The sequence below is a fragment of the Alnus glutinosa genome, chromosome 9 (genome assembly GCF_958979055.1).
Source record: "Alnus glutinosa chromosome 9, dhAlnGlut1.1, whole genome shotgun sequence".
NCBI classification, from domain to species: Eukaryota; Viridiplantae; Streptophyta; class Magnoliopsida; order Fagales; family Betulaceae; genus Alnus; species Alnus glutinosa.
The window spans coordinates 27,801,604-27,821,346 of NC_084894.1; the positions used below are offsets into that span (position 1 = coordinate 27,801,604).

Below are 19,743 nucleotides of genomic sequence, written 5' to 3' on the forward strand. Positions count from 1 at the left end.
GTTTGCAAGAAATGTCTTTAATTAGTGTAAGTACTTAATTTTGTTTTTTTAAGAGTAAGATTTTCAATTTATTCCAAAGGTGATACCCGAACTCTTATTACCCACTAAGAGGATTTAACGAAGGGCTTAATTAATTTGATTTTTTGGCCCACTTATAATCAATTTGTGAATTCGGGTCAAATGGGCCCAAGTGAACATAGCGGACTCGAATGACTTCGGATTGGGCTATTGAAAAAACCTGTGAGCCCATTCCCTTGCATGTAACAAATTGGCCTAAATTGTGAAGGACAGGCGTTAATTTGAGCTTCGATTGTTAACAAGGACAGATGTGGGTGGTGATATGTTCTTAAATAAATTTGTTTCATTGTGGTATAAAAAATGTTAATAGAAATTTGTGGTATGTGTTTGAAATTCTAATTGAAAACTATATGATAGTAGGGTGATTTTAAGAGTAACCAAAGATTATCTGAGAGAAGGGTTGAACCCAAATGATGTGATAAATATTTCTTCAAATTGGGCCGTGACACTTTAAACCTCCTTTTTCCATTAGATAAGATGCACAAAATACTTTATATATTGTTGGGACAGTTCATGGTACAGTGTGAATAGGATTTATTACTCTCACTTAAACTAGAAGTGTCTCGTGTTTGATTTGGTCTGGAAGTCCTATCCCCATTCATTTGAAAGTTGGATTGTTGATCGGATTCTTTAAAGAGTTTTTATTGGATTCGAATTAGAACTATTACTCCAATTCGATTAGGAGTAGAATTATTCAAAAAAACTTCACTTACTCTGAAATACTAACAGTTTTACGATCATAATCTTAAAATTTTGATTTTTATAATGTTGGTATTCCATGTTAATCCCTTTTAGTTTTACCCTTATAAATCATAAATTTAATTTTTTTGCAAACTCCCTGATTTTGTATTATTTATTTTTTTAAAAAAAGATGGACACGTCAATTAGAATTGATGGAAACAAGCACGCACAAAAGATGAACGTGCGTGAAACGTGTCACAAGAAAAAACCAAAAGGCTAAAATTGCCTTTAAATAAACTACCTATATATATAAAATTTATCCAACTAACAAAGGCCCACGAAGACTTGCAGAGTCACAGAGCTCCCAGCTAAAAATCCCACACGCTCCAACGCCAATTCCAACCCCTGAACCCCACCCATCGTTTCTCTGTTTCAGCTCTTCCTTGTCTAATCTGCATCCAAACCCACGTGCCGCGCTTGCTTCATCGTCTGTCTCCCAACTCCAAAGCTATCCCTCTGGTGCGCGCCACTCACCCCCAGCGCACGTTAACCTCCACCAAGTCCCAATCTAATGTCTTCAACCAAAACAAATCAAACACCGTTGGCGCTTTATTAGTTTTTGGTTTTGTTTGTTCATTTGCTTAAAATGATGGGCTCGGAGACCCAGGGCTTCGAAGAGGGCCATCTCTACGCGTCCAAGGAAGAGATGGAAAATCTCGTGCTCGACGACCCGTTAAACGACAGCAAATCGTACTCGAATTACCGAAGTGCTATGTCGTCGTCGGCGATCTCCGAAACGCACCACCCTCTCTCGCCGTCGATCCTCGTGACCCCTGCGGAATCCGATCCCCTGCTCTCTCCCCCGCCGTACCGGGATCTCAGAAACCCTAGGGGCCAGACGAAGAGCTCGTATATCGAGCCGCCGGCTTATGCCGACGTGATCTTCAGCCCGTTCGACGGTGATCACTTCGGGGACGTCAACGGCGTCGAGAGCCCTAGCCCGAATTCGGACAATTCCGGGAGGTTTTCGAGATCGCTGGGCTCCTCGTCCTCGTCGTCGGCGGCGTCAAGCTCGGAGTACATAAAAATCACGGTGTCGAATCCGCAAAAAGAGCAGGAGGCTTCAAATTCGATCGTGCCGGGCGGTGGTACGTACGTGACGTACCTGATCACGACGAGAACGAATGTGCCAGAGTTCGGAGGATCCGAATTCAGTGTTAGGAGGCGGTTCCGGGACGTGGTGACGTTAGCGGATCGGTTGGCCGAGTCGTACAGAGGGCTCTTCATTCCGCCTAGGCCGGACAAGAGCGTGGTCGAGAGCCAGGTGATGCAGAAGCAGGAGTTCGTAGAGCAGAGGAGGGTGGCATTGGAGAAGTACCTGCGGAGGCTCGCGGCGCACCCGGTTCTCAAGCGAAGTGACGAGCTGAGGGTGTTCCTGCAGGTCCAGGGGAAGCTGCCGCTGCCAACAACGACCGATGTGGCATCGAGGATGCTCGACGGGGCAGTGAATCTACCGAAGCAGTTGCTAGGGGAGAGCAGCGCGGTGGTGGCACCACATGAGGTGGTGCAGCCTGCGAAGGGAGGAAGGGACTTGTTAAGGCTGTTCAAGGAGTTGAAGCAGTCGATGGCCAATGATTGGGGAGGGTCGAGACCGCCTATGGTCGAGGAAGATAAGGATTTTTTGGAAAAGAAAGAGAGGATTAATGATCTCGAGCAACAACTCAATAATGCTTCTCAGCAGGTTATAATCATCTTAAGCTCATTCTTGGATTTCTGATTTAGAATTGAAATATTCTGGGAATATTGTGATATATATATGTGTGTGTGTGTGTGTGTGTTAATATATGTGTATATATATACTTGAGTTTCTCTTGGGTTGATTTAGTATCATAGTATTGATATCTTTTGGGAAAGATATATGTAAGTAGGATTAGGGTCCTTTAAAGCTTTGCGATGGAGTTTTTAAGAAACTGTTCATATTTTGCCATGTTAGTGTACGATTTATTGAGATACTATGAATTAAAGATATATTAAAGTCCTCTCTAGGTGATAAATGCTGAATGACAAAATCTGAACCATTTAATTTAAAAATAATGATTAGAATTTTAGAAAGTGGAGTTAACTTTGTTGTGACAAATTAGTTTTTTGGATCGCAAAGAAGTAGAAAAGAATAAAATAAAATAAGCCAATCACATAGAACACTAAAATTTACGTGGTTCGATTTAACAAGCCTACATCCACCGGCGGAAACAACCATGATAAAATTTAACTATCAAAAGATGGAGTACAAATAGTAATAAAGAGAAAACTACTAAAACCTAAAACTCCAATACACCCAAATCTCACTCTCATACAAAAATAGACTTTTGACCAAAGGAAAAACTTTCTCTAATTCTCGTATTGATTTTTTTCTGGTGGCTCCCTCAAGCTTTTGTTTTTTCTCTTTTGTCGCACGAGGAACTCTCTCACTTCATATCTCAAAAGTGCCAAATACCCTTATTATCTAAGAGGAAAAGACACTTTTTATAAAATGCACTTGCTTTCTATAAAAAAAAAATATAAGAGGAAAAGTCGGTTAAGAGCTCTCCGCTTAGAGAATGAAAGCACAAACATTGGGACCCACCAAGTCATGACTTGAGGGATCAAGTCACGCCACAAATCTCTACCTTGACTCGAATTCCATTAAGTTCCCAATGCAAATCTCCTCATGACGTCTCCTCCAATACCTCTAAGTGGCTTGCGGCATAAAGCTGAGGTAGGGTAGCTTGGGTAATTATAAGCTACAAACACTAATCAAGTCCTAATGCTTGAACTTGAGAATTGGAACTGGTTTAGTTAACATATTTGCTGGATTTTCTTCTATGGCAATTTTCTTCATTGTGATATCATCCTGTGTCACAACCTCTCGAAAAAAATGATATTTGACATTAATATGTTTGGTCCTCTCATGATACATTTGATTTTTAGTCAAATGAATTGTGCTTTGGCTATCACAAAATATTGTAGTCACGTTCTTTTGCAACCCAAGTCGCTAACCAAACCTTTAGACCAAATTACTTCTTTCACTGCTTCTGTCGCTGCCACATATTCTGCTTTCGTTTTAGACAAAGCAACTGTCTGTCTTAAATTGTAATGTTGCATTCCAACTAATGGTATACCCCAAAAGAGTGTGTTGTTCTCGTCTCAACAACAGCTTGTGTTGAGTCTCTTTCGGTAAGGGTAGATGCCGATGGTCCCTTAGGCCAGTCTTCTCCGATCATGGGTTCCTCCTTGGGTGTTTCTCGAGTTGGGTCTGGTTCTTCCAAGGTGATTTGGTTTGCTTATGTCGGGGGGATTCCTAAACCGATGGTTGCTGTTCCATGCTCTGGGTCAGAGTTCTCTGGTGGTCCTTCTCTGATGCCTCGGCATATTGATGGAGGGATTCCTAAACCGGCGAAGAGTCTTCTTTGGCGTGATTTTCTTAACCCTATGACGCCGGTTGTTTTCGGTCCGAGTGAGGAAACTTTAGGTATGACCCTTTCTCCTTCTGCTTTGAGGATTTTCTAGGCCGGAGGATTTGCTGGGGGATGCGGTTGTAGGGCTTTGGGCTTCTGATTTGAGGCCCTTGTCTATGCTGAATTCTAAACCCTTGCAACGTTATAGCCGTAAATCGAGGGACAACATATTTTTTTGAAAATGGATGATAGCTTGATTGCAGAGTCAATGTCGTCGTTCAATGCCCTGCCTGTTTCTTCTGGTGAGGTCAGTGCCCCGCCTGTCGTTGTTCACTATCCATCTTCGGAGGTGGATAGTGAAGAGGACTTTGTATGTTGGGATGGCGATGGGGATGACAGAGACTTCTCCTCTTCAACTCGAGAAACACCCAACAATCTTTGTGCCCTTAGTCAATTTCACAATTTCAAAGTCTGAGTCTTATGAAGGAGATTCAATCGTCTCATTCATAGTGACAACCCACTGTATATACTTATTACTTGTGACAACTTCTGAATAAGTGGAAGGCTCCTGAACTTTTGTTTCCTCACCCATAACAAGTGCATACGCTTCCAAATATGTATAGCCATATCATTGGGGTGGCCAAATTTGTCTCCTTTATCTACCAGTCGCAATACTACACTCTTTCTTCAGTTTTTTCTTGTGGATCATCATTATTAGAACTATAACCATGCATGTTTGTAATAGGTTGATCTCGAGTGTCATCTTGCACCCTATGTGAAGCTTCTACTTGAAGTTCCATTGCCTGCCATTACAATACTCATTTCATGTAGAAACAACAGACTCCTTTCTTGGGCGAAGCATGACAGATTCATCAAACACGTCTTTGCTGATTATAAACTTAGGAGATTTAGAATCAAAATGCCACAATCTATGTCATTTCACCTCATCAGCACTGCCAATAAATATACATTTCTTTGTACTAGGCTCAAGCTTACTATCATTAACATGACAATGACCAAGCAACCAAATGTTTTCAAATTTGAATAATTAGCAAGAGTACTAGACCATGCCCCATAAGGAGTTTACATTCAATAGTAGTTGATGGAGAATGGTTGATCAAATAGCAAGCTGTATTGATTGTCTCAGCCCAAAAATCATTTGACAACTTGACATTTGACAAGATGCAACGCGCCCTCTACAAGAGTCCTATTCATTTGTTCAACAACCCATTCTACTGTGAAGTTTGTCTAACCGTCGATGCCTTCTTCGATGTAAAATTTATCAAATTCACCACCACAAAATTCTATGTTGTTGTCTGTTCTGAGTTGCTTAATTTTCTTTCTAGTCCGATTCTCAGTTAAAGCCTTTCATTACTTGGAAGTGACAAACACGTCACTTTTCTTTTTTCAGAAAATATATTCAGACTTTTCTTGAATAATTATCAATAAATGTCACAAAATACCGAACACCACCCTTCAATGGAATTTGAGAAGGACCCCAAAGATCTGAATGAATATAATCCACTGTACCACTCGTTCTCTGGATACTTGTACTGAACTTGACTCAGCACTGTTTTCCAAAGACAAATGCTCACAAATCTCAAGCTTTCTCGTTTTGAGGTCACAAAGCAAACCCCATTTGCTCAAGATAGTCATACCCCTCTCGCTCATATGACTTAATCACATATGCCATAACTGGATAGTGTCTGAATTTGGATCATCTGAAGAAGACACAACAACTGAACATGTCATTGTACTGCCCTGAAGAAAGTAGAGGCCATCAACTTTGTTACATTTCCTTACAACTAAGGAGCCTTTAAAAACTTTAATGACTCCACCTTAATCGGAATACTTGTAGGTAAGGGAGTCCAAACTCCAAAGTGCCCAAATAAATAAGATTTTTCTTCAAATTGGTATGTCGAACATCAAAATCCTAACAATTCCATTATTCAACCTTATTATGATTGTACCAATAACAACAATATTGCAGGTTGCATTGTCTCGCATTAAGACTGAACCACCATTGATTGACTTATAGGTACTAAACCAATCTCTTTTAGGGAACATATGAAATTTATGAGTAGAATCAAGAACCCACTTGTTGCTAAAGCGACTATCAGAAGTACTAATTGCAAGGACAATTTCTAAACCATCAGATTTTTCTTCGACAACACTGGCCGCATAAGAGGAACTTAACTTATCATCTTCCCTTTATTTTTTAGCTTCAGACACTTGGTTTTGTAATGCCCATTTTTTTTTTGCAATAGTAATACTTAAATTTCTTTTTAGACTTGGATTGCGATCGACCTCTTGATTTTCCCTTACCTTTGCCTGAGTCTCTCTCATTTGATCGACCTCTAGAATTAGAGGAATTTTCGTAACGGCCCTTAACAAATAAATTCTCAGCCTGATCAACACTACCTTTCCCATTCAATAGTGTCTCTAACTCCATAGAATTCAAAATAGACTTACGTCCGCTAAGGAGATGGTATCTCTACCGTACAACATTGAATTAGTGAAATTAGCAAAGAAATCCAATAGTAAACTCAATAAAATAAGAGCTTGATAGTTATCAACTTTAATATTAATATTTTTCGGATTCATAATAATTTTATTATATTCATCAAGACGATAACAAAGAGGCGTACCTTTTTTCATGTTGAGGGTAGGGTATATGATCGTTGCTTCAGATACAATCGGTTAGTGAGGGACTTCTTAATGTACAAACTTTCTAGCTTTCTTTAAAGACCAGTGACAATTTCTTCATCGTTGACTTCTCTCAAAATTCCATCAGAAAAAGACAACAAAATTGCATTGTGGACTTTTTCTTCAAGTGCATTTTCTTTGATGTTGTTGATGGCGCCTCGTTCTCCAAAATCTTCGCCAAGCCTTGTTGTCCTAACAAAGCATGCATCTTGATGCACCAAAGACTGAAACTATTCTGGCCATTAAAATTTTTAACTTTGAATTTTGCACTTGGCATCTTGCAAAAAACCCAAGCTTTTATACCGATTTGTTGTGACAAATTAATTTTTCGGATCGCAAAGAAGTAGAAAAGCACAATGCTTATAGAAAAAAGTAGAAAAGAACAAGATAAAATAAGGCAATCACACAGAACGCCAAGATTTATGTGGTTTGGCTTAACAAGTTTACATCTACAGGTAGAGATGACCAAAAAAAATTCTACTATCAAAAGATGGAGTACAAATAGAAGTAAAGAGAAAACCACTTAAAACCAAAGCCCCAATACTCCTAAATCTCACTCTTACCCCAAAGAAAAGACTCCCTCTAATTTTGGTGGCTGAAATTGTGTGGCTCCCTCTTTACAAATAGAAGTAAATAGAAAACCACTTAAAACCAAAGCCTTAATACTCCTAAATCTCACTCTTACCCCAAAGAAAAAACTCCCTCTAATTTTGGTGGCTGAAATTGTGTGGCTCCCTCAAGCTTTGTTTTTTTTCTCTTTTGTGGCACAAGGCTCTCTCTCACTTCATATCCCAAAAGGGCCAAATACCCCTATTATATAAGAGGAAAAGTCGGTCAAGAGCTCTCCTACATGGAGATTAGAAGCACAAACACTGGGGGCCACTAAGTCATGACTTGATGGACCAAGTCATGTCAGAATCTCCATGTAGGATAGTATATGCCATTTATGTTAGTATTTACATGGGTTGTGAAAATATGCAAGTATGATATATGCATGTCCAATTTATTTCTGTATAAGTGATTATTGGGTTGTTTTCTCATGTTGTGAATATGTTAGGCTGAATCACTTGTCAAGGCTCAGCAAGAAATGGGAGAAACAATGGGTGAATTGGGGCTAGCATTTATTAAGCTGACGAAATTTGAGAATGAGGAGGTGGTGTTTGACTCTCAAAAAGTGCGGGCCAATGAGATGAAAGGTTTTGCAACTGCTGCCGTCAAAGCAAGCAGATTCTATCGGGAGTTAAATGCTCAGACTGTCAAGCATTTGGTAAATTTCAGAACCTTTCTGATAGATATGCTTTCAAATATAACAACTATGTTTTTACTTATCAAAAAAAAATATAACAACTATGTTCAATTGTCCTTATATGTTCTTCTAATGATTAGATTGCCAATTGTATGGGAAGCTGGTCCTTGTGCTTGCAGTAGTCTAAGCCATCTGACTTTTTGAGTTCTTTTGAACATTCTTGTTTAGAGTCCTTTTTGCTCTATAGGAAGTCTTCCACTGTTTTAATGATATTTTGTTTTGTATGTATTGCAGGATACGCTTCACGAATATCTAGGGCTAATGTTAGCTGTCCACAGTGCATTCTCAGATCGCTCAAGTGCTTTACTGACAGTGCAGACTCTTTTATCAGAATTATCTTCATTGCAATCAAGGGCTGAAAAACTTGAAGCTGCATCATCTAAAATATTTGGTGGCGACAAATCAAGGATTCGCAAGACAGAGGAGCTAAAGGAAACAATAAGAGACACTGAGGATGCTAAAAATGTTGCGGTTAGAGAATACGAGCGGATCAAGGTATCTTTTTCAACATATCTGGATTGTTGCTAGTCTCTTTGAATTTTATGGAACTTAAGAAGATGTTCATTTTTACTCCTGTTCTGTACATTCCACGTATCATGTTAGGCCTTCTGATGTGACGTATTGAATTCTAATGTATCCATCAACAAATTTAATTTAGTATTTCCTGTTTCTATTAAGGGGAAACTGAACTGTGATGACTTTTACTGTTCTTGGGTAAACCCAGCATCAGTCTTGTGGAAAGTGGAAGCACATCTTAAAAGATACGGCTTTAACCTGATGACTTTGTAGCTTATTTTATCCTTTTTATTAGCTGCTGTAGACAAATATGATATCCCATATGTAGCAAGTTCTCTTTCATTAGATTAGGTTACATTGTGCTAGTTGATGACTAGGTGAGCTTAACCTTAAGAGTTGTGGAGACATTCCTTGAATGCTAATGTTGGGAGTAATATAACATATGGCTAATTGGATAAGGAGGGAGGGCTATTTATGCTACCTTCGCTAGATCATCCATCAGGTGCTATCAATTGATTGGAGCTACGTGGTCAGTGCAAAAGATGATGTGCATCATTGATGTCATATAACCATCACATTTTCAGGCAAAAAGTGGTATGAAATACTGTCCACTATCCTGAACGGGGCATTCATGTTGTGCAATGGTTTTGCTTTGAACATTGATGTTACCAGTATAAAGGTTTTGAAAATTACAATCAAGAAACTAGGGGAGTGGAACAATCCTTGTAACTATTTCAGACAATTATTGTGGTGTCTCTGTACTGTACCTCAATTTCCCAAGTTCATCTGCTTCTTGTTATTTTTAACTTAGTAATTTCTTAGTTTCCCATCTTTTGCATTGTTATCACTTGGGCAATAATGTAAAAGTGCAGCCAGATTTGAGCTAATTGCCCTTGCATAAGGCTACTGTTTTGTCTTGTAAACTACATCCAATAAGATTTTCAAGCTGTGGCAAGCAAACAAGGCATCTAAGCTGAAGGCTTGGTTGTATCGTATCCTGTTCTAGCAAGGTGTGAGTTGTGGCAAGATTGATTTTTATTAGCTCTCCTAGATTTAAGTCGTTAGTCTGTCTTCAGGATGAAAAAGTTTGGTTCTGGAAGCCTTGAGTTCTTTGTGACTCCTTGAGAGCTCCAGTAACTACTTGAGTGTGCGTACCTTGACGTGCATTGTGATAGATTATGCTGCTATAACTCCAACTGGTCATCAAATTCCAAATATGAAAGAGCAAGTAATTATGGATGTTTTGAAAGTGACGTGATTACAAAATTATGCAGTACGTACTCTTTATCGTACCTTTGTTTGTGACATTTTGTCTTTTTTTGAATCCATTGCTCACTTTATTGGCATATTTGCTTTTCAATTCTGTAGTGTCCTAATAGTTCTCTTCTATTTTGGTTTATATTGGATATGCTTTTTCCAAATGTGTTCTAAATCTCTACATTTAGTTGCCTTACTATTTTGAATGACATAATATTGGAATGGAGCAAATTCATATTCTCTGTTGTTGATTAAAAGCATTAATTACCACCTTTTCTGTGGCTTAATGGTTATATAAATGCAGGAAAACAACAGGATTGAACTTGAAAGGTTTGACAGAGAGAGAAAGGCTGACTTATTGAATATGATGAAGGGGTTTGTGCTCAATCAGGTAAATTTAATCATTCTCTACTGTCCATATAGGATGTATGAGCTATCTGGGAACATATGCCTCCTTAACCATAGCCATTATTTCTATCTTTCCTCCATTATGCTTCACTTTTTGGACTAGTACAGTTCTTACTTGAGTTCATCTGGGTTGCATAGGCACAAAGATGATGGGCTCTAGTTGAGAGAAATTCAAGCCAGTTTTTGGACAAACTGTGTGTGTGTGTCTATTTTCTCTTTTCCTATTTATTTGACTATTTTTCTTGAAAAATGTTAATTTCATAGCTAGTAACCAGGTTACATGTCCGCATAGACTCCTCGATACATTTAGTTTCTCATTAAACTTGGGCAGTTGAGTAAATCACAAGAACTCTGTTGTTTGCAAGGGATGCTCTGTTAATTGTCAAGAGGATAGCTTTCATATATGGTTTAATTTATGGATCTTTTTGAGCAAATGCCATGGGGTGCTGTAAGGTTAGGAAGTCCAAATGAGAGCTCAACAAAAGGTGCCATGGGGTGCAAAGTACGTGCATTGCATCACAGTTGGACACTTTAGTATTTGGGTGTAACAATTATAGCCTCTCTAAGATATGCTTAAATGTGAAGCTTTTAATTGAGGGAGCATGTTGATGAACTTTCGTTGGAAATACAAGTGCTTTAGCAAGCAGATTTCTCTGTAGAATTTTCACTAAGATTCTGTTTTATAGGGATTGAATAACAGGTAATTGTGAAGATAGATACTTCTCTTATAGTTTTAAAGAAGCTCGCAGTTGAGTCTAAGCCAGATGAACTCAATCACAATACACATCACTACTTGAACCATTCATTCTCTATTGAGGGTGGCTCGTAAAGTTGTTCCTTCCAATGAAAATGTTAATCTATTAGTTAAAAAAATGCGTATTCTCTAATGCTTTTCTTCCAGTGGCTTCTCACATGCAATTCGCTCTTTCAATATGCTACTATTTCCATTTAAGATCTGTGATCCTCCCACCTACTTATGCATAAGGCCCCATTGTGAATTTTATAGGTCGGATACACCGAGAAAATTGCCAACGTGTGGACAAAGGTCGTGGAGGAGACTAGCGTGTATGCAAAAGAGAGCTCTTGAAAAACTGTGTGGCTGTAAATTCGAATCTTCAGCTTCTTCACTTCTCTTTTCTTTTATATTTAATTGACGTCCTCTTTCAGGAAATAGCATTACGCTCATATCAATAAAGGGAAGAGAGCACTTGGTAGGTTTAAAGAATTTGACTTCTTGTATCTTTTAGAAGGGTTGTTACACGCCTTAAAAAAACCTAGATTTCATGTTGTAAATCGCTTGTTACCTGGCTGATATCTTGAGGTAACTCTTGAGTTGGCGATATTGGGATGGCAGGGAGAGATCTTAGGATCACATTGCTGATGAGAATTCCTGAAATTAGGCTGCCTAGCTTACTCCGGACAGCATAGAGTTTTGGGTTCACTTGTCTGGAATTCACAACCCCCTCTCTTATGCCTTCCGAATTTCTGGCTATTGCAGGGATCCAAGACCACTTAACATGGTAGCCATTTTTTTGGGTTAATTACTGTTTTGGGCGATTGTGAGGGATTTTGCCTGTTTATTGTATGATTTTTTTTTTTTGGTACCTGAGTAGTCGAAAACATTCTACTTAGCATTTTTATTCAAAAATTTGAAGATCCTTTAATACACTTGCCCAAAGAAAAAAAATAGAATTTGTATTCAATAATAATTTTCCTCTTAACAAAAAAGGAAGAAGAGAAACATAACCAACCAAAATTGCCAAGGAAATTACAAAAGGACCTAAGGTTAAAATGCTTGCGTCTAGATCTGATCCGATACGATACGATCCGATCCGAAAGGCGTTGTTCAGACACGCGACATCACAGCGGGACCGGCGGTTGCAGCGGCTGACGAAGCGACACCACCAATGTACGAGAAGAGCCCAGAAGAACCCGATGGGTCTTGATCGTCAAGAAATAAGTCTTCAGGAACCCTAAATGCACCGTGTGCAGCCACGATCGCCATCCCCACCATCCCCGCCGATATGAGCAGCGAGCCCGCGCTCGTGAGAAAGACCACGATCACGGTGAGCAAGATCAACCCTATCAGGGTTTCGCCATCGGAGAACGTGCGGCCCAGGATCACGAGGGGCTGATCGGACGGTCGGTAAGCGTAGAGGAAGAGCCACGCGGCGAGGAGGGAGAGGAGGAGGAGGAGGGTGAAGGGGTGGTAGAGGAGGGAGACTGCGAGTACGAGCGCGAGTAAGGTCAGGTAGTTGATGCGGAAGTAGGAGAAGTTCTTGCGCACTCGCGAGGTGGCTTCCGAGAGCGAGTCCGGTCTGGAGAAAGAGTTGCGGTCTACGAGCTCGATCCAGGGGCGGCGGTTGGAGAGAGCGCGGCGGGTGTAGCCGAAGAGGCGCGTGATGAAGGTTCGGACTCTGAGAAACGGGGTTGGGGTTGGGGTTGGGGTTGTGGTGGTGGACTGTTGAGATTCGCCGGTTGTTTGGGGGTTTGAGATTGGGAGCGTGGGAGGAGAGGCCATATTGGAGTGTGGACTATGGTGGACAAGTCTGAGACGAAGTATATGATATTGGGCTTTGTAAAGAAACGGTGGAGAAGCGAGTTTTGGAGATACGAAACCCGTGATGTGAGGGTAGACGGTGGTGATTGGGTTTACGATTTGAGCGATGTACTTAGGCGATTGAAATAAAAATCTTAAAGAATCTATATAAATCTTAAAGATTCCTTTGCCAAGTTTGCTTGCCTCGTCAGTTTCCACGGGGGGGTGCGAAGCATCATAGGCTCGGAGCAGTGATACATGGGACAAACAACTGTCCTTTAATGTGATATCAAAAAGGATAAATTTATAATTTTTTTTTGATTAAAAAAAACAAAAGAAGGTGATATGGATTGTTGTTTGTTCCCGTCTATCATTTTTTTCATCGCACGACTCTGGTCGCTACTACATTCTCTTTTTCTCTCTTTTTTCTTAATTAAATAGATTAGATCTTATCATTTTAATGTTTATTATATTTAGAAAAATAATTTAAATAAAATTAGTAGTCAATATTTTAAGAATTTCAGCTATTCTAAAAAATCTACAGATGTTAGGGTTGCGGCAAGGTCTGCCAACATTATTGGAAACGTTAGAAATATTGGGATTGGGATCTCCTATCATTCTTTGCCAAAGAGGAAGGATAACAAAGACACCTAATTGTAGAGGGAGAAATGATATACTTACATTTCTTACCAATTTTCATACAATATAGTTTTAAATTCTTCTTTAAATTTGTAGAACTCTGAGTTTTATAAATTAATGGTGAATTTAAAAATGAGATATGTATGAGTTGTGTTTATATTATTTTTTTTTTGGAGAGGATTTTCATCCTAAATATTGGAGTGTGGATACCCTTTTGACCAATTAAAAATAAGTAATGTAATCTTATTCTACTATGCCGATGTAGTAGTGATCATTGATCTTTAATTTTTGTTTCTTAATAAAGACCGATTAGCTGATGAATACTGTCACCTAAGTCCAAAGAATAGAAATGAGATAATAGTGTAATATATAGCTCATTATTAGAAATTAGTCTCAAAAGTTTATTGTTTAAAGCAAAGCGAAGATCCTCCACCCTTTTGTTGATGTATGGGTCAATGTTATAAGAGAAACCTTGAAACAACATTCACAATTTCGGCAAGGCCTTTAGCACCAACCTTGAAACTGAAACATATAGATATGTGTTCAGTTGATATCAAATTTCTTGATTGATACGTCGTTTATATTTGGGCTTGTCTTAAAATTTGACCGTTACGTCGTGTCGAATTGGTACGGATCTAAAAAAAATTTGTCTTATTTGTTGAAGGCATGATAAAAGGAATTCCACCGGGAAAAAAAAAGAAAAAGAAAAAGAAAAAGAAAAAGAAAAGGAATGGGCCCAGATCATGGACTGAGGTTTGACTTGGTCTCCCTTCAAAATTCCCACTGTAATGAAAAGAATTCCAAGAAATGCCACTCCCACCTGACGCTTTTTCCACGTTCTTCTGTATTGCCGACGGTGCATCTTCTCCTTTCTCCCGGTCTGCAACTTCGTTCTTCTCCCCACGTTCCTTTTCCTGCTTTATCCGCGTTTACTTTTTTCTTTCTCATCCACGACAACGAACCGCGTTTCCCAAGGACTTTTCCGTAATATCACTATCAACATGTCCCCCTCCCTAGTCTCTCCCAATCCTTCTCATCTCTTTTCATCGTCCATTCATTTTGAAAACCCTAGTCTCATACAATTCCTCAAATTCACGCAACCTTTTAGCTCTTAATTAACTGGGGGTAGACTAGTACTAGAAGTAGTAATTCGATAATTTATGGCTGAGAACGGTGAGGAGAAACTATTGGCTGTGGCGAGGCACATCGCGAAGACGCTGGGCCACAACGAGACAATGGCGGACGATATTTTGCAGATCTTCTCCAACTTCGACGGCAGGTTTTCTCGAGAGAAGCTGTCCGAGAAAAACGGGATCGACGAGGACGATCCCAGAGGCTGCGCCGCTCTCGATCACACTCTCAAGTCCCTGGACCGTCAGATTTCCCAGTTCGTGGCGGCTGACAACCCGATCTGGGCGGACTCAGCCGATTCCGCGGCCTTCCTCGACGCCGTCGACGAGTTGATCGCCACCATCAGGGACTGGAGCCCCATGGCCAGGGACAAGACCGTCTGCGCGTTGCTGGGACGCGCGGAGGACCTGATGCAGCAGGCCATGTTCCGCATCGAGGAAGAGTTCAGGTCCTTGATGGAGCGTGGCGGCGAGTCGTATGAGCTGAGTCGCGAGTCAGCGGGAAATCTCTCCTTCGACTCGGAGGAAGAAGACGAAGAAGGAGAGGACCACGAAATCCCCGTAGCACAGCCAGTCACCGATTACGACGTCGTGATCGACGCGCTCCCTTCCGGCACGATCAACGATCTCCACGAGATAGCGAAGCGCATGGTGGCCGCGGGGTTCGGCAAGGAGTGCTCGCACGTGTACAGCAGCTGCAGGCGCGAGTTCCTGGAGGAGAGCCTGTCCAGGCTAGGGTTACAGAAGCTGAGCATCGATGAGGTCCACAAGATGCCATGGTCGGACATCGAGGAGGAGATCGAACGGTGGGTAAAGGCATCGAACGTCGCGCTCCGGATCCTCTTCCCCAGCGAGCGCCGCCTCTGTGATCGCGTCTTCTTCGGCCTCTCCTCTGCCGCCGACCTCTCCTTCATGGAGGTCTGTCGAGGATCGACGATTCAGCTCCTGAATTTTGCCGATGCCGTTGCCATCGGGAGCCGGTCGCCGGAGCGGCTGTTCAAAGTTCTCGATGTTTTCGAGGCTCTGAGAGAACTCTTGCCCGAGTTCCACTCGGTGTTCTCGGATCAGTATTGTATGGTTCTTGGGAACGAAGCCGTAACGATTTGGAAGAGGTTAGGAGAAGCGATCAGAGGCATTTTGATGGAATTGGAAAATCTGATCCGTCGGGACCCCGCAAAAGCTCCGGTGCCCGGCGGCGGGCTCCACCCGATGACCCGCTATGTGATGAATTATCTCCGAGCTGCTTGCCGATCGCTCAAAACTCTCGAGCAAGTTTTCGACGAGAATGTGGTTCCACCTTCGAAGCTTGGCGATGATCGAGGAGGATCATCGACGTCATTGTCGGTTCAGATGGCTTGGATTATGGAGCTATTTGAGAGTAACTTGGAGGCGAAGGCGAAGATTTACAAGGACCCTGCTCTGTCCGCTGTTTTCATGATGAACAATGGGAGGTATATAGGCCAAAAGGTCAAAGATAGCGAACTTGCCTCGCTCTTAGGCGATGATTGGATTCGAAAACACACCGCAAGAATCCGGCAATGGCATGTGAGTTTCCAAAGAAGCTCATGGAATAAGGTTCTAGGAGTGTTGAAGCTAGACAATAACTCGTTAGCTCCTAATGCTGCTGCAAAAACCATAAAAGACAAGATTAAGTTGTTCAACACATTCTTTGAGGAGATTTGTGAGGCTCAATCTGGTTGGGTGGCTTACAATGATCAGATGAGGGAGGACTTGAGGATGTCGATAATGAAGCTTTTGTTGCCGGCGTACCAGAGCTTCATTGGAAGGTTGCGAAATGTTCCAGAGCTGGGGAAGCATGTGGCGAGGCATATCAAGTACGGTGCGGAGGAAATTGAGGCTCGGATTAATGGCCTGTTTCAGGGAAATGCTGGATTGGCCGGTCACCGGAAGTGAAGGTAAGATGCCACAGATAGGTGTTGTATGTATGTATAAATTTTTAGTGCAAGTTTTTACGAATTTTTATGCTGTTTGAATTCAGTTTGAATGATTTGTGCCTATACTAGAAGTTTCTAGTATCATTTGTGAATGAAAATCATGAATGGTTGCAGGATTGAATTTAGTGTTTGGAGATTAGGTTGCTAGTTAGTGTTCTAAATTGTATATCGGATACTGCTTTGATTGGAAAAATCAGTTTAAACAATTGCTGGATGCTCTATTAGATTTGGAAATTGCTGTTTAAATTACTATATTGGATATTATCTGATTCCTTACCTATTTAGATACTTAAAATTGTCTCTGATGTTAGCATATCAGGAAATTAGTATATGTTTAGGGAGAAAGTCGTTGTATATCCCCAAGAGTTAGGATACTGGATGTTTGTGTAGTTTAGGGTGTGATCCCAATTTATCTGAGGATGTTTTTATTGATTAAAATATAGTTTCTTGCTTGGTTATAGCCCAATTAGTGTCTAATTAATTTGATACACACACTACACTACTCTACAAAAAGAAAAGTGGATATTTATTAAACTAAATAAAATTACTTTGAATCGAAGTGTAGAAGCTCTTCTTTTAATTCTGATTGACACGGAAGAAAAAAAAGGAAGATTTTCAATTTGTTCCGTTGAATATCAACGGCTGTGATCTGTTGAAAGAATGGGGGAGGATTTTCTCCTCTAGGTTCTTAGCAAGATTCTGGTATGCTACTAGGCTGGGATGAATGCAATCCCAAAACAAGAACTGGGAAGCGTTTCCACACATTGGGAGTTTTGTGATTACATGCTTCAGCCTTCAGCGGCTTCAAAAAACCCCTGTTCCGCAGCACCCTCTGTTGCTTTCCACGAAGCCTGAAGTTGCACCACAAAATTATGAGTCTCAAATTACACAAATAGTGGCAGAGAAAACTATTTCGATCAAATTACACAGACTGAATTAGTGTGTTTTAAGTATATATATATATATATTTTGGAGTGGCTGAAATAGAAAATTACTTAAAACACGTTATGTCAACCGGCGTAAAATGAGTGTGAACAGTAACATTATCCAACAATATGAAGGTGGCATACCATATTTCTGTGGATTGTTGATCATGTCATTCAGTGGCTCATAGATGTCAGCGTAGACGATTTTGCTCTCTGGAAGTGATTCCTGCAATTTAGGTAAGAGGTTTGCAAGCTTCTGATTATATGATTGTGCATCTAAATTCTGTTCCTGCACACATGTTCTATTCTCCGGGTTGTTAAAATTCGCAGTTATTTGAATGGGTTGGTTGCGAGGAAGCCCTGCTTAGCTATAATCATGGTACGGCATCCCAGATCGTAAACTTGGAGCACAGATGTCAACTTCTTGAATTTATCCCGAGTAAAATAAGGCGGACAATATCCTTCCAAGTTTGAATGTGGTGGAGAAGTCATCCGACCTGGATTTTTTGTAGGTTACCAACTTACCATGTTTTTTCTTGTCTTCGGTTTGAATTCAATATCTAATAAATGTCAATTTTCTAACTTTGAAATAAATGTCAAGGAAAATTTTAAAATGTAACCTAAGGACGACTATTTTTTTTCATCAATATATATATATATTTTTCTTTCTAAATTTGAGTCATCGGCCATGCCACGTGTCAATCTTCTCAATCGATGATTGACTGTAACGTGAATTCAGTTTTTGTCAAATAGTTGGTGGCAAGAAGTTTTCTCTTGTTTCAATTCAGTGCACTCTACCATTCTTTTCTCGGAATAGAAAAATAAAATAAAATACATATATCCCTAAGATCAACAAAAAGATAAAAATGAACCTAATTTTTTTTAATAAGACAAAAAGTCTTTATGAATTCGAAAAAAAATTAAAAACTAAAGAAAATTATTTTTTTAAAAACCAAATTAAAAAATTAAAGAAAAAATGAAAAAAAAAAAACTGAAAGTTATATAAAAAAAATTAAAAAAAAACAAGAAAAAAAACTGTTTTTTATTTTTTGGTTATTTTTTTGTATAACTTTTTTGTATATATATTTTTAATAATTTTTTTTTCTCTTAATTTTAATAATTTTATGAAGGGTATTTGTCATTAGGAAAAACATTGATATTTTTTGGTAATTTAGGAGGGGGCATTGATACAATTGGTAGTTTGGGGGGACATAGACAATGAAGTGGTAGTTTGAGAAAGTTATGTACTTTTCCAAAAAAAAAAAAAAAAACTTAGCTTATACGATTTTTGTTTCTATACAATATATATACAACATTAATTAGATCATCCTCAAATTTGAAAAATTTATAAATTCAAATTCCTTAAAGTATGATAACAATAAATTTAAATGGCTAAGGCATCATAAGAGATTCTTGGTGTCCCATTTTCCTTTGCTAATACCATCAATCTAGAAGACAAGGAAGAGTTAAGAGAAAGGGGCTTGAGAGTTAAATTCTTAATTGTCCTAGTCTAACTAAATAAACGATTTTATTAATATTTTTCTACTTTTGAAATTAATGTCAAACGAGTTTGGCTTGGCTTGTCTTCAGTCAAAAATCATTGAAGATCCTTTTGAAATTAATATTGAACGACCGTGGCATCTAGTTAGTTTTGAGATTTCCAGCCATTTCTTCACAAGCCAAGCTCATATCAAATATAATAAGTAAATGGCATATCATAGGGAAGACAATATCATATCATATCATATCAAAATCTTATACTTTCTCACAATAATAAGATTTTGGATAAAGGCTTAGAGATTATAGAAAAAATAATCTCACCCCAAAAATTATCTATAGGGAAGACAATAAGACACTATTATTAACAGTTAGTAGTTACGCAGTTGCATGTGCTCACTGCTCATAACTAAGATATAGATCTAGTGCAATACCCTTACCCTATTGGACTAAATCTTAATCTTACCTTGTTAGCCCTTAAAGTGGTTGTTATAAATAAGATTTGTTTGGTTAGCCATCAATATTGACCACTCTCAACTTTTACATAATTGCTCCGTAAATTTGACTTGATTGAGAGTGTCATGTCAGCATTGTTAAATATAGTTATAGTATCTATAGCTAAAAATGATGAAAGGGTGAAAATGCTTTCAGGAAAAGATTGAAAGGTGACC

At 39.5% G+C, this 19,743-nt stretch overlaps 3 protein-coding genes across 3 annotated transcripts; 2 read left to right on the forward strand and 1 right to left on the reverse strand.

Moving 5' to 3' along the window:
* Window positions 1-1,099: 1,099 nt before the first annotated feature.
* On the forward strand, window positions 1,100-11,944 carry LOC133878562 (sorting nexin 2B-like). The gene is made up of 5 exons (XM_062317122.1): window positions 1,100-2,500; window positions 7,957-8,166; window positions 8,440-8,700; window positions 10,283-10,369; window positions 11,393-11,944. Exons 1-5 carry the CDS (start codon window positions 1,406-1,408, stop codon window positions 11,471-11,473), a joined length of 1,734 nt encoding a protein of 577 aa, XP_062173106.1. The 5' UTR covers window positions 1,100-1,405; the 3' UTR covers window positions 11,474-11,944.
* Window positions 11,945-12,062: 118 nt separating this feature from the next.
* Window positions 12,063-13,065, reverse strand: LOC133878563 (PRA1 family protein B3-like). The gene has a single exon (XM_062317123.1). It carries the CDS (start codon window positions 12,905-12,907, stop codon window positions 12,233-12,235), a length of 675 nt encoding a protein of 224 aa, XP_062173107.1. The 5' UTR covers window positions 12,908-13,065; the 3' UTR covers window positions 12,063-12,232.
* Window positions 13,066-14,363: 1,298 nt separating this feature from the next.
* Window positions 14,364-16,883, forward strand: LOC133877242 (exocyst complex component EXO70B1-like). The gene has a single exon (XM_062315484.1). The coding sequence runs from the start codon at window positions 14,725-14,727 to the stop codon at window positions 16,606-16,608; it is 1,884 nt and encodes a 627-aa protein (XP_062171468.1). The 5' UTR covers window positions 14,364-14,724; the 3' UTR covers window positions 16,609-16,883.
* The last annotated feature ends 2,860 nt before the right edge of the window (window positions 16,884-19,743 follow it).